Genomic DNA, 13,517 nt, shown 5'->3' on the forward strand with positions numbered 1-13,517 from the left:
ATATATATATATATATAGGAAGTGATATTGGCTTTAAATTTCTTTCAGGGATGGTGATTAATTAAATAATTTAGTTGTAAGAATTAATTGAAGTATTTAGTTGGTTTCGATTGTAAGAGATGGAGACGCCAATCATGTTAAGTCGGATCTGGCTGGTTTTGGCATCCAATGGGAGAGGCTTGCTCACGTTTGACGTCAGGAGTAACACTCGATTCTTCCTTCGGGAATGGACGTGTTAGGTCTGACGCTCTTTAAATGCTCCCTTTATGTATTCTTTTTAGGCCTGGCCATGTTTGGCATCTCCATCTTACAGGTGAACCCTACTACTAATTAAGCTGTCTTATTCCATTTCTGTAAATAGTGTAAATATTGAAATGTTTAATTCTATGTAATCCTAATAAATTAATTATTTGTTTAATTCGGATTTCTTTCCCACGAGTTGGCTTTGGCAAGGGAATCTTAGGCATTTTATAAAAAATATATATAGGTATTAAAGATTTTTATTCCATTGATTCTGATGTTCTGATGTGAGAACGACAGCAATTTTATTTAGCTGGCATAAGAAGTAATTAAATAAAAAAGTGGGACTACAAAAAGTGGAATTGCATCTGGAAATAAGAGAATATTTTAGAATGAAGTTAATATGGACTAATATGAAATAAAAATTGGGAAAATCATTAGGATTTAAATTAAGAGATATTATTACTTGTGTGTTTTTATGTGCATATAAATGCATATATATATATAATAATCATACAACTATTTAAAACTCTCCATAAATAAGCTTTATAGTAGGTTTCTGGGAATTAATATATCTCACTTTTGCTGCTGCAAATGCCCTCAATTCTTGGTTGGGGCCGCCTTTGGGATAATTTCCATCCTGGTCGTCCGCCAGCATCTGTATAGTCTCATAAGGCAGCGGGTAATGACCCATTCTACTGGCGTCCATCAAAGATCGTGTTTTATCAATGTCCACGTATCTTTGAAGTGTGCCAACCATCGCCAAATGCTTCTCGGCCGCCAAAGCTGCAATAAAAAGACAGGAACGACGTTTAAATTTGGTAACAAAGACAGACATGATACTGAAACTTTGTATTACTATTTTTGTGATGTGTTAAAACATTCAATTTTTATTAATATTCAATGTAGAAGGTCAATGACCTAGATTTTAACCATTAATGCTACGCATTTACATTAATATATAGTTAGAACTTATGAATTTTATTTTATTCATTAACAAAAAAAAAAAAAAATTGATACCCTGAAAATTTTTAATACATGTACATGAATATCATGAAGTAGTTTGTTTCCTTTCATACTCTTATTTCCTGCGTTTAGTTCAGTTAAATGTTATTTAAATTTCAGGACAAAAGTTAAAATTTCTGTCAAAGAAGTTTACGTTCATAGAAAGATTTAAAAAAAAAGAAAAAAATTTATATTAAAAATGTGGGAAGTAAAATATTTTGCAAATAACTTTCTTTAGTTAGCAAAGAATGCTTTTTAAAGATATTAATGACCTAAAAGTATTCAAAAATACTTATAAATAAAAGCTCTTTGAAAGTATGATACACTATTTTAGCTTAACAAGTGAATATAATATTTAATAGCACTTTTATCTCACGACAACTACTTTTTCAGAAATATGATTATTTATTTTTATTATTATTTCCAGAACTCTACTTTAAAGTAAGAATGCTATTCTCAACAGTGGGAATATTAATAAAATTGTCCGAAGATAGATCTGACAAAATTAAAACAAGAATAATTCACCTCGTTCTAAATTGTGCCGACTTCTTATCTTCTTCACGCATACACAAGCCACAATTATAACAATTCCGATGGTTAGGAGGGAGGCAGTCACCGGAATTATTATAGCCATATCCAAATAACTTGTGTTTTGACCCATACCAGCAACAGATAGCATGGAGTGACCATCTATGTGAAAAAAAAGTTCCAAGTATTAATAAGAAATTCAGATATTAATAATCGGTGATTTTTGTTAATGCACCCTCTGAGTATTTAAGTCGCTCTGAGGATTATTGCATTTATTTTTCATAGGAGAATAAACATGAAAAACTATGCAACTAACTGGTAACATCGTTGCAAGACCGATTTTTTGACAAATAAATCGTTTTTTTTTTTTTTTTTTCTTATTCGCTACTTTTAATCTCTGAATTATTTTCTTTGTGAAATCATTTGAATTTTGTTCCTGAATTCATTATCTTGGAAATTATAATAATTTTTATACTTGCATAGTTTAAATTTTGATACTCTATTTGTATCTTTAAATGCTATTTTCAGAAATTCTAAATTTTGATAACATCATTCTACAAAAAAGAACATGAATTAAAAAAAAAATCATATTTTTTGTTCAAATTTGGTATAATAATTCCACAATATGCTTCATAACCTCCTGAATAACAAAATAATCTGCGAGATAAATAAATCAACTATTCGCTTAAAAATACTTAATATTGTTTTAATGTTTCATACTGTGAAAAAAAATTAAAAATTTTCACGTTATTTATAAGTTGAATTCCAATATTTAAAGACTGGATAAAACTATAGTTTTATCCTTAGTTCAGGAACTAGGCAATAGGTATCCTAAGTAATCAGCAAAATTCTGAACAAATAATTTGAAAAACTTCTAAGTTTGCAAGTTCCAGTATCATATCTCTTTTGAACAAAAAGTAAAAACGAAAAAGAAACCTTTTACTTTTAACTAAAATATATTTGACTCAGATATCTTTTTTCAATCAATTCTATCTAAAAATGTAAGCATTTTATAATATACATATATATTTTTTCAACATTCAATCCGAAGTTGGCGAATATGGAATAAATTGCGAGTGTTTTATGATTTGAGTGGTTTCATTAACTCATTTTTCTTAACAAAAATGATTAAATATAACGGAATTTTAACATGGATAATAATTTATTAAAAATTAAAAACATTTGTAGTTCTGAATTTAATTTTATGTGGTAATCTCATGAGACAAAAATATCCATATCTCTGTGAGAGATATGGATAACTGCGATTCCACGTTATATGACGACATAAATATGAAAAAAAAAAAAAAAAAAAAGAAATACAGTCCTCAAAACATTTGATCCTGGAATTTTGATTAAGTTTTAAATTTTACAATCACGTTTAAAACCTTAAATTTTATAATTTTAATTATAGAAATCAGAAAACATTCTGGATTAAGTCTGTTTGTTAACAAGATAGTTCAAAAACCCAACAAGCGAATGAGAATTTTGGACTTATTACGTCAATATATCAACTATCTATTAGCGTGTTTTCGCGTTATATGTGATTTTAATTCAAAAATACAACAAATTGTATAAGTAAAATTTCATACGAGGTTCTAATTTCTATATTGTTGTTCTATATACAATTTTGAACTCAATAGCCCCAAGAAAAAAAAAAAAGGCTGCCAATACAATTTGATTCGCTTCACTACACTCTGAAGTTAATCACAAAATTTCACCATATTGAATAAGTATATTCTCGGAGTTTTCTAGCAAACATCCATGTTTGAATTAGAACTCGTGCCAGTACACCATTGATGCATTTAATTAACGTATTTTTAAATTTGAATGCTAACATTAATTTTGTTGTTTTTTCTTATGGCACTTGCACAAGTCCGCTGACAAAGTCAGCGACATAAGCCGAGTTTGTGCAGTAGCTTCTGAGGGAAAAGGTCCCTGAGCACCCGAGGGACTTCAAGCTCATATGAAGATGACACTCACATACATCGCTTGCACAATCCTTTTTTACATCTTTCATACACCTCACAGATAAAATACAGGAAGAAGTATAACCAAGCTCGAACCCGGAACGCCCAGATTACTAGGAAGACGCGCGACTTCTAGGCCAGGATGCCGGCACAACTAATTTTTTCAGAATTGAAAACAAAGATTATGTTAAATCCAACATTAGCTATTTCATTGTATGGATTCCTATTTGAAATTATAAGGCAACACTTTATCAAAACGGAAGGTATTATTTACTAAAACAGAGGAAATAAGACATAAAATTTTATATTCTGCGAAATTCTAAAAACGAAATATTTTAAACCGTTAAAATTTGATTATTAATTTGTTCAAAATTTATTGTTTTATGTAACAACCGTCCAAATGCAGAAAGAAAGAAATTAAAAAAAATCAAATAATGCATTCAAAAATTTGCATTTACAATTTTCAAAAACAAATCATAAAGCCTTTTGCTGTTGTTGTAGAAGAGGAGCACCATCGTTGTCATATATGGGACAAAACCACATTCTATGCTTCAGAAGAAACCGCAAGAAAGCGCATTAAAGACAGCAGGTCAAGATAAAGCTGCACCGTAATCTGAAAGCTTCTGACATCTGCCAGCAATAAAAAACAAATCTACGCAAGAGAAAACTTTGGAAAAGAAAAGTCATTAAAATCTACGGTCGGGGATATCAGGTTTCATGAGTTCTCACAAGGGGAGGGCACGAAACTGAAAATTCAGTTCGGGATGAGATTTAGTATAATGATAGATCACATTTAGAAAGTTCACTCAGGAAAATATTAAAGCGCAGTGGCCAGTCCATTTCGAGAAAGTGGCCTCTCTTTCAAACTTTTTGCACAGCTTATATACTAATAATGTACACCGTTGCCGAAGTGCGAATAGTATAGTGATTAAGACAGTGTGGTAGCATTCAGGCGGCCCGGGTTGGATCCTGGGCAAGCATTTTTTTATTTCTTTTTACTAATTTATTTAACAATTTACAAACAGTTTTAATTAATATGTTTTTCATTTTTTATGCAAAAATAAATATTTATTGTCCTTATTCTTGGCTTATAATTTAATTTGTAGAAGAAAAATAATTATAAATATGGATGTATTTTTTAAAATATTTAAAATTACTTAAATTGAATTAATATTTTAAAGAGTGTTTCAATTAATATGATACTAATCTTAATATAGAAAAATAAAGTCTTTTCTCCTAATGCCTAAATTATGATTTTTTTTAAAAATTTAACTTTTAATAATTTAAAATTAATAAAAAAATTAATTTTAAAAACTTAAGACATGAAAGCTTTTTTCTTTTAAAAAATTGTTTAAATAAAACTACAAACAGTTTTATATTAATATGTAACTCTTTTATTAATCGAAAACGAATGTTTTAAAAATAAATCTCTCTCGGAATTAAATATTGATTGAGAAAAAATAATTCCGTATGTAACCCAAAGATGATAAATGTTAATTAAATTACTGACAGCATAAAAACATTTCATTACTTTTTTTATTACATATAAGGAACAGAATGATAACTGCCGTAAAAACATTTCATACAAGATAGTTATATTTTAACATCTTTCAAAATTAATAAATAATGACTATCTACAAGAGAAGTTTAAAACTTCAAAAAATATTTGTTTATCTTCAGAAAATTCGAGAAGCGCACAAAGCATATCATATGTAGGGATTGCAATACCGGGATACCGGGATACCGAATACCGGTATTTTGAGCCATTTGTACAATTTTGTAATACCGGTATTCACAAGTTTAAATACGGGTTTTTCGGTATTTACTAGAAATTTTTAAAATTGTCTCCACTATATGTTCAGGTATCGCGAATATAGTAATATCGTATACGTTTTTGTTTTTATGTCTCCCTAACGGACGAAATTAATTAGCTAATTAATGGCTTAATTAATTGCTTAAATCTAAATTAGCGAAGTATGGATAATCCCTGAAAGAAAATATTGTATCCATAACGACTGATGGAGCAACAATTATGAAAAAGTTGGAAAGTTGATTGGTGCAAATCAGCAATTGTGCTATGCACATGGAATTCAATTCGGAGTAATAGATGTATTATACCAAAAATATAAATAAACAGAAGAATCCAAATACTGTGGATATAGAAACTTCGGATTCCAACTTTGAAAAGAGTAAGAGTGAGAGTGATATTGACAATGTAATTGTGGAAGAAGATATTGCTAATGAGGATGAAATATTAACCTTTCAAGAATTGCTTCCTATAATTTATACAGTTCGAAAAATTGTTAAAATATTTAAACGTTCCCCTATAAAAAGCATATATTACTAAAATATATACTAACTGAAAATGAAACAGAATATATGTTAATATTAGATTCTAAAACACGTTGGAACAGTTTACTCCTAATGATAGAACGATTTTTGAAAATGAGAAATCCAATCCAAAAAGCAATAATCGACTTCAACCTGTAAATTAATTTTTCAGATAGTGAATTCGACTTAATATCCAGAACTATATCAGCTCTACTTCCAATAAAACTGACTACTGAGGCATTATGTCGGAGAGATTCTAATTCATCAACAGCTAATGCAACAATAAATTTCATGTTGCAGTCACTGAAAGAACAGCACACATTAATATCTGAAGAATTATATATTACATTGAAAAATCGCCCAGAAGAAAGGCATACCGAAATAGAAAATGTCTTATGGTATTTACATAATTTTAATGATTTTAAAAATAAAAATGAAAAGAAGAAAAGAAAATAACCAATTCAAATCGATAGTGAAAAGGAATTGTCTCTTGAACAAAAATTAGAATGAGCGATAAATCAAAAAATTTCAACGAACCAAAATACAATGCAGAAATCAGATATACCATTATCCGACGAGAAATCGATTTATTTGAAGATGAGGGATTTAAAGGTAAGTACTTGGAAAAAGTATATCGCACATTGCTAACAGTACCACCAACTAGCGTAGATGCCGAAAGAGCGTTTTCGCCAGCTGGTCATTTTTACACAAAATTACTTTTCCGGTTTAATGACAGTACAATTGATGCATTATGTTTTTTTAGATCATATTTCAAAAATTTGTAATTGTACCACAAACTGAATAGTGATATTTACACTTTTTTGTGATTTAAATAAATAAGATGTTTCTTTACTTTTTTGTGATTATATACTGTTATAATTTATGTTACAAATTATTTTTTGTGATATTTACACTCTCTAACAAAACTGGCAAATAAAAAAAAAAGAAACACCTGTGTTTTCTTTCTTTTTCCAAAATTTCTAATAACGGTATTAAAACCGGTATCCCAGTATTAAGATTTAAAAAATACCGAATACCGGTATTGAAATTTTGGTCCGGTATTGCAATCCCTAATCATATGTCACTAAAAATTTTGGACCATCTGTCTATGCATTCAAAAACTTAACATCTGCTTTCTACTTTTTCTTTTGGATTAGTAACATTTTGAATGTTTGCTGATATTTTATTTATTTCAGCTGCTCTCTTTAATTTCCGGCATAAACACAGCTTCTTTGAGCTATAATAAATAATTTAGCTTTGTTAAAATAAAAAAATTTAAAACTTATAATGATTTTAAGATAAAAACAGTTATTTTGGAATATTTTCATAATTAAAATTATAATTATTTTAACACTTGAAAACTAAATTATAGTTATAATTCAATTATAAGTATTTTTCATACATAGTTATTTTTGTTTTAAAAAATAAGTTATAACTTATGCATTAAGAGAAAATACATTTATTTTTCCATATAAAAATGAGTATAATATTAGTAGAAACATCTTCAAATTGTTAATTTAATTTAAGAAATTCTGAATATTTTTTTTAAAAATGCATTCATAGTTATAATTATTTTTTTTCTAATAATTATACTATAATCCAAGAATTTGGGGAAAAAATATTTATTTTTGCATAAAAAATGAAAAATATATTAGTTAAAACTGTTGGTAAATTGTTAAATAAATTAGAAAAAAAAAATGCTAGCCCAGGATCGAGTCCGGGTCTCCTAAATGCTACGCCAACGCCTTAACCACTACACTATTCGCACTTCGGCAGTTGCAACACATGATTAGTATATAAGCTATACAAAAACTTTGAGGGCCATTTTCTCGAAATTGACTAGCTATTGTGCTTCAATATTTTCCTGAGTGAACATTCTAAATGTATACTACATTTGTGCTAAATATCACCCCGAACTGAATTTTCAACCTCGTGCCCTCTCCGACAAACACAAATACGTATAGATGCGGTTTAGACCGGTGGAAAATTTAAAACAGCATAAAGGAAAGCTTCGCTTCAAAATTTAATAAAAACTCTTTGTTTTTCTTTAATTACAGATTAAGAAACTAATTATTTAGTAGCTCAAATTCATTCAAATTTATTTTCAGTTTAGTTTTGTACTCTACTTTCGTGAAATATCGAATGATCTTAATCTTTCAGAATCCAAATTTTAAGGATTTCAGTATCTCGCATTTGATCGGTGATTTGTTTTGTTTGAAATAAAGAAATAATTTCGAGCCTGTTAGCAGAGTTAAATAATTAGTTTCGAAAGTATTCTTTCAAGCATTCATAAAATATAATGATTAGATGTTCCAGATTTGCCGATACAGTCACCTTTTTGAATTTCTTTGACTAAAATTGAGAAAATTTCCTTATTAAAATGGAATCTCTCTCACCTTTTTTTAAATAAAAAGATAAATTAGATTTAATTTTATAAAATAAACAAGACGTCTGAAGAAACCACAATATCAGTTTTAGAACATATTACTGTAGGAACATATTTAGCGATCAATACTTATTCAGCACAATAAATTCTATTCAATATTAAAACTTTCCATGGAATTACACTATTATTAGTGATGATTTAATGTGATTAGAAATTCCACTTTAGACTACAAAGGTCGGTTTTTGCAACAACTTGTTATTCACTGTGGCTTCACCAGTATCTAAATAGAGATATTTGAAATTCAGAAAAATCTGGTTGCTTTACATAAACATTCATGCTTTACATTGACTTTGTTTATTGAAAATATATTTTAAAAGCAGTTAAAAAATTATTGATAAAAAGAGTAAAGAATAAGATCGCTAATTCCCTTAATTCTGTATTTATATGTAGAGTTCTTGCCAGAATGCTAATATTCTTTTTAAAAAAATGTATGAAATTTTGTTTTAAAAAGTGGTGGTATGCACCCAGTAACTAAAGAACTATAAGGGTCATGAATAACCCCACGCATGCATCAAATAACTTATACGGAATTCGTAAAGTAATTTGATGCACATTATTTTCAGAAAAATCTTACGCATGCATTAAATAATGTTTCAGATTTCCTTATATTATTTAATGTTTATTTATATGCAACATTTTATTTTAGCAGACGAGCAGATGTAATTTCAAACAATGCTTATCAAAACTGCAAAAATAAATTGAAATCCTAGAAACTTTAGATGCAATGAGACCCTCTACAGACGAAACGAAACAAAAAAGATTTGAAATAACCTCGTGTTTCCGTGACGGAAGAAAATAAAAAACTAAAACGGCATTTTTGCATGAAGTGAAAGCCGGGTGGTGACGAAATCGGCGGAACAAGTTAGTAGGGAATTTTATAGGGAAAAACTCATCTCGCGGGCGTCATCCAAGTAACGTATGATAGCAACGGAATTCCTGAGCGATGATTCTTTTTTGTTCCAGTCGAAAAGGCGGGAATTTCATATCGGATAATTAGCGCGCGTAAAATGAGTAATTTGCGTGGAATGAAAATGGTACAGATTTTGTAGAAATGTGTTCATAGTATTATTATCTTAGCAAAATTCGTCAACCACACTGAAGGTCATATGGTGAAAGAATCGAGGCCATGATTATGGAAAGAGGTATGTAATTTTTATGATAATCGGTTAGTGCATTTCGTTTTTCTTGAAATTTATTCTGCTTTAACATAAGGAAAAAGATCGCTGTTTGATACAACTTATTTAGAAGGTATTTGTCTTGCAATTTTATTTAAATGACTTTAAAAATAGCTTTGTAATGGAGTTAAAAGTGTCTTATTACTTGGAATTAAGAATGAACTTTGAAGTTTAATTAAGATCGCAGAAATCAACATTATTATATAAATATTGAGAGATTTAGTAGATTTAAATAATAAAAGACTTTGAAGTTCTGGTTGAAATATTCTATGATTAAAAAATGTGAAGAAAGGCATAAAGTATTTTCAAAACATTTTTATTTATGGTATAACGGCAAAAAATAATACGTAAGTAATTTTTTAATAATTAAACAATAAACATTTTCACTGTAACTAATTAACATATTGGATAGGCAACTATAACAGGAATTTGTCATTATATTTCGATTTAAAAGAACGAAATTCTGAAAGCAGAATTTTATTGATAAGAATGAAATTCTGAAAGCAGAATTTTATTGAAAAGAACGAAATTCTGAAAGCAGAATTTTATAGATAAGAATAAAATTCTGAATTCTGAAAGCAGAATTTTATTGATAAGAATGAAATTCTAAAATCAGAATTTTATTGAAAAGAACGAAATTCTGAAAGCAGAATTTTATAGATCAGAATGAAATTCTAAAAGCAGAATTTTCTTGAAAAGAACGAAATTCTGAAAATTTAGTACCTCCTTCATCGGTCTTGACTGCTACTACTTCGCTGGGATCTCCCTTTCCATATTGATTAGTGGCACTCACATATATCTGGTAGAGTTTCTGAGGTTGCAGATTGGTGAGGGTGTATGTGTTGTCTTCGGGGGCTACGACGGCCACTTCTTGCCACTGACCATTGTCTTCTCGGTAATGCACTGTATAACCTGCAAAATAAAACATTCCATTCTATTGAGTCAATTTCGTTAGCAGTGATAGAGTATTAATTTTCTTTCAAGATGTTTCTTTTTTCACTGAATTATGTGATAAAATATTTCATTCTATCTATTGAATCGCCAATGAGAAAAATACATTTCTTTTAAGTAAAAAGGAAAAAAAATATGAAAGAAAATCTTAAAATATAATTAATTAACATTTTGAAACTTAATTCTTTCGTTACTGTGAACGCAAAAATGTTCTTAACAAAGGTGGATTTCCGACAATGCAGACTAAGATGCTCCCTAGGGTCGCTAGGCTGATGCAACATGATTATTAAATTAATTTAATATGCAAATAAATAAATTTGTAGAAAATACAACTTCTATGAAATATAAAATAGTTTGGCGATTTTATTACAAGCCAGTTATACCAGAGCCAATTTAAATGTAACTGGAAAACATTAATTTGTATAAAATTTTAATAAAAAATGTTAAAATTATTTTTATTAAAATAAAATTGCTTAGTTGTTCTAATCGTTTCTTTTCCAATACTATACTGCGTAGCAAAAGATAATTTGTAAATATCTTGTCAAACAAATCTTTTAATCTTTATTATTGCCCTTCTTGTTTCTACCGTATAACATTAGAATCGATATTTGTATTTTTGCGATTTTAATTGGTTAAAAATTGTCTACAATCTATTTTTCTTTTTTTTTCTGACAATTTAAATTTTTTTACATCTATTCATAATCCTACAAAATATTTTAAACACTAACAGAGGCGAACCAAGCAGTTACCTAGGACTGCTTGGTTGAAGAGAGGGTCGTAAGAGCATCGATTTAAATTAGTTTATTCATTAGCCTATCTGAATAAATTTATAAACAGAAAAATTCTATGAATCATAAAATAGGAAGATAACACCAGCACCAGTTAGGTCGCTATTTGTTTCATTACATTGATGTGCACTGCTTAGAGCCTAAAAGTACCCAGATCCGCCACAGAACATGTGCGTGAGTGTGCATACCTGACAAAGGGTTATCAATCTTCCTAGTGTTCCATCTCAAACTGACGGACGTGGGCGATGTGGCCAGGACGTACAGTGAGGGAGCTGGAGGCAGATCTGAAAAAGAAATCAACATTTGTAGCACGCTAAAAAAGACATTATTTATTATTCATTGTAGCTCACAAATAACTGAATAATAATAACTATTTTATTATCGCTTTAAAAAGCACTTAGCTATAACGAAACAATTTAGCTTTGATGGTTGAACATATTGCTCAGAAAAATTAATTTGGAGTTGCATTTTCTGACATCAAGTATATAATAAATATATACTTGATTTATATATTTATACAAGCAAAAAACTATAGATGACGATAAAAAACAAACAAAAATATATACTTATTAACATGACTTACTTGTACAAATTATTGTTTACTAGAGTTTAAGAATTTTACTGAACCGTTACATTCTAAAACTTTTCAAATTTAAAACATTATACGCTGAGGTATTTATAAGTTTAAAAAAGCCTTAGTTCACATACAGTAAAAAATTTTGATTTTGCTTGTGTTTTAAATAATATTTAATTCTGTCAAATATTTTTCGACATTCATTATTTTTTATTAAACTTACTTGTGGTTATGCGATAATATTAATGAAGTGCATTCAAAATTTCAGCATTGTATCGTATCTCCTTAAAAATGCGACAGTTAATAAGTAAAAATTTTTAAAAATGGAATGATAACAAAAATCGAACATTTAAAAGAAAATAATAACGTGTTGAAAAAACAATGCAAACTGACAAACAAATTTCTAACAACACGCATAAATTATAGTCTAATTTTTGTGTACGCGGTTCTTTAACCTCTCGCCTTCTTGCTCGAATTTTTCTAATTATAGAATTTGATACAAGTGCAAAATTCAGAAATAAAAATGAATTTTCATATACACACTACTTAAATTACGAGACAAGATGTTGCGGTGAACAGGCACGATCCGGATGTAGCACCGAGAATGAAAACGAAATAGAATATTAAATCAGATCCTTTACATCCCACACCGCAATCCTTAACTTTGACATAAAATTTGCGCATTCTCATAGCAAACACAAGACTGTATGAAGTTACAGACTATAATAGTAAATCGCTACTATAGATGACGACACTTCAAACCCAGATCCACCAGTAAAGCAAATGGCAAATCGCTACTATAGATGACGACAATTTACACCCAGATCCATCAGTAAAGCAAATGACAGTCATTGTTATAGACGACGACACTTCAGACCCAGATCCACCTGTAAAGCAGATGGCAAATCACATTATAGACGACGATAATTTACACCCAAATCCACTAGTAATGCAAATGGCAGATCTCTACTATAGATGACGACACTTCAGACCCAGATCCGCCAGCAAAGCAATTGACAGTCATTGTTATAGACGACGATACTTCAAACCCAGATCGAGCAATAAAACAAATGATAAACCGCTATTATAGACGACGACGCTTCAGATACAGATCAACCAATAAAACAAATGCCAATTCGCTATTATACATGACTGCGCTTCAAATCCAGATCCACTGGTAAAGGAAATGGCAAATCACTACTATACGCGACGATACTTTATACCCTGATCCACCATTAAAGCAAATGACACTCTCTATTATAGACGACGACGCTTCAAACCCAGATCTATCTGTAAAACAAATGGCAAATCGCTATTATAGACGACGATGCTTCAGACCTAGATCCACAAGTTAAACAAATAGCAAATGGAAAAGCTACTATATACGACGTTGCTTCAGACCCAGATCCACAAGCAAAACAAATAGCAAATCGCTACTACATACGACGTTGCTTCAGACCGAAATCCACCAATAAAGCAAATGGTAGTCATTACTATAGACGAAGACGCTTC

At 29.5% G+C, this 13,517-nt stretch overlaps 1 protein-coding gene across 5 annotated transcripts in view; it reads right to left on the reverse strand.

Annotated features, from left to right (window-relative positions):
• The window catches only part of LOC129969305 (cell adhesion molecule Dscam2-like), a 57,353-nt gene that overhangs the window by 4,242 nt on the left and 39,594 nt on the right, over positions 1–13,517 (reverse strand). For all 5 annotated transcript variants that reach the window (XM_056083818.1, XM_056083814.1, XM_056083817.1 and 2 more), the window contains exons 11-14: positions 11,620–11,715; positions 10,416–10,604; positions 1,771–1,935; positions 821–1,026 (exon numbers count right to left, since the gene is read on the reverse strand). In XM_056083818.1, coding sequence (XP_055939793.1) covers positions 821–1,026; positions 1,771–1,935; positions 10,416–10,604; positions 11,620–11,715 — 656 coding nt within the window. The remainder of the gene's footprint in view (positions 1–820; positions 1,027–1,770; positions 1,936–10,415; positions 10,605–11,619; positions 11,716–13,517) is intronic.

The sequence above is a fragment of the Argiope bruennichi genome, chromosome 5 (genome assembly GCF_947563725.1).
Source record: "Argiope bruennichi chromosome 5, qqArgBrue1.1, whole genome shotgun sequence".
In the NCBI taxonomy this organism is placed as follows: Eukaryota; Metazoa; Arthropoda; class Arachnida; order Araneae; family Araneidae; genus Argiope; species Argiope bruennichi.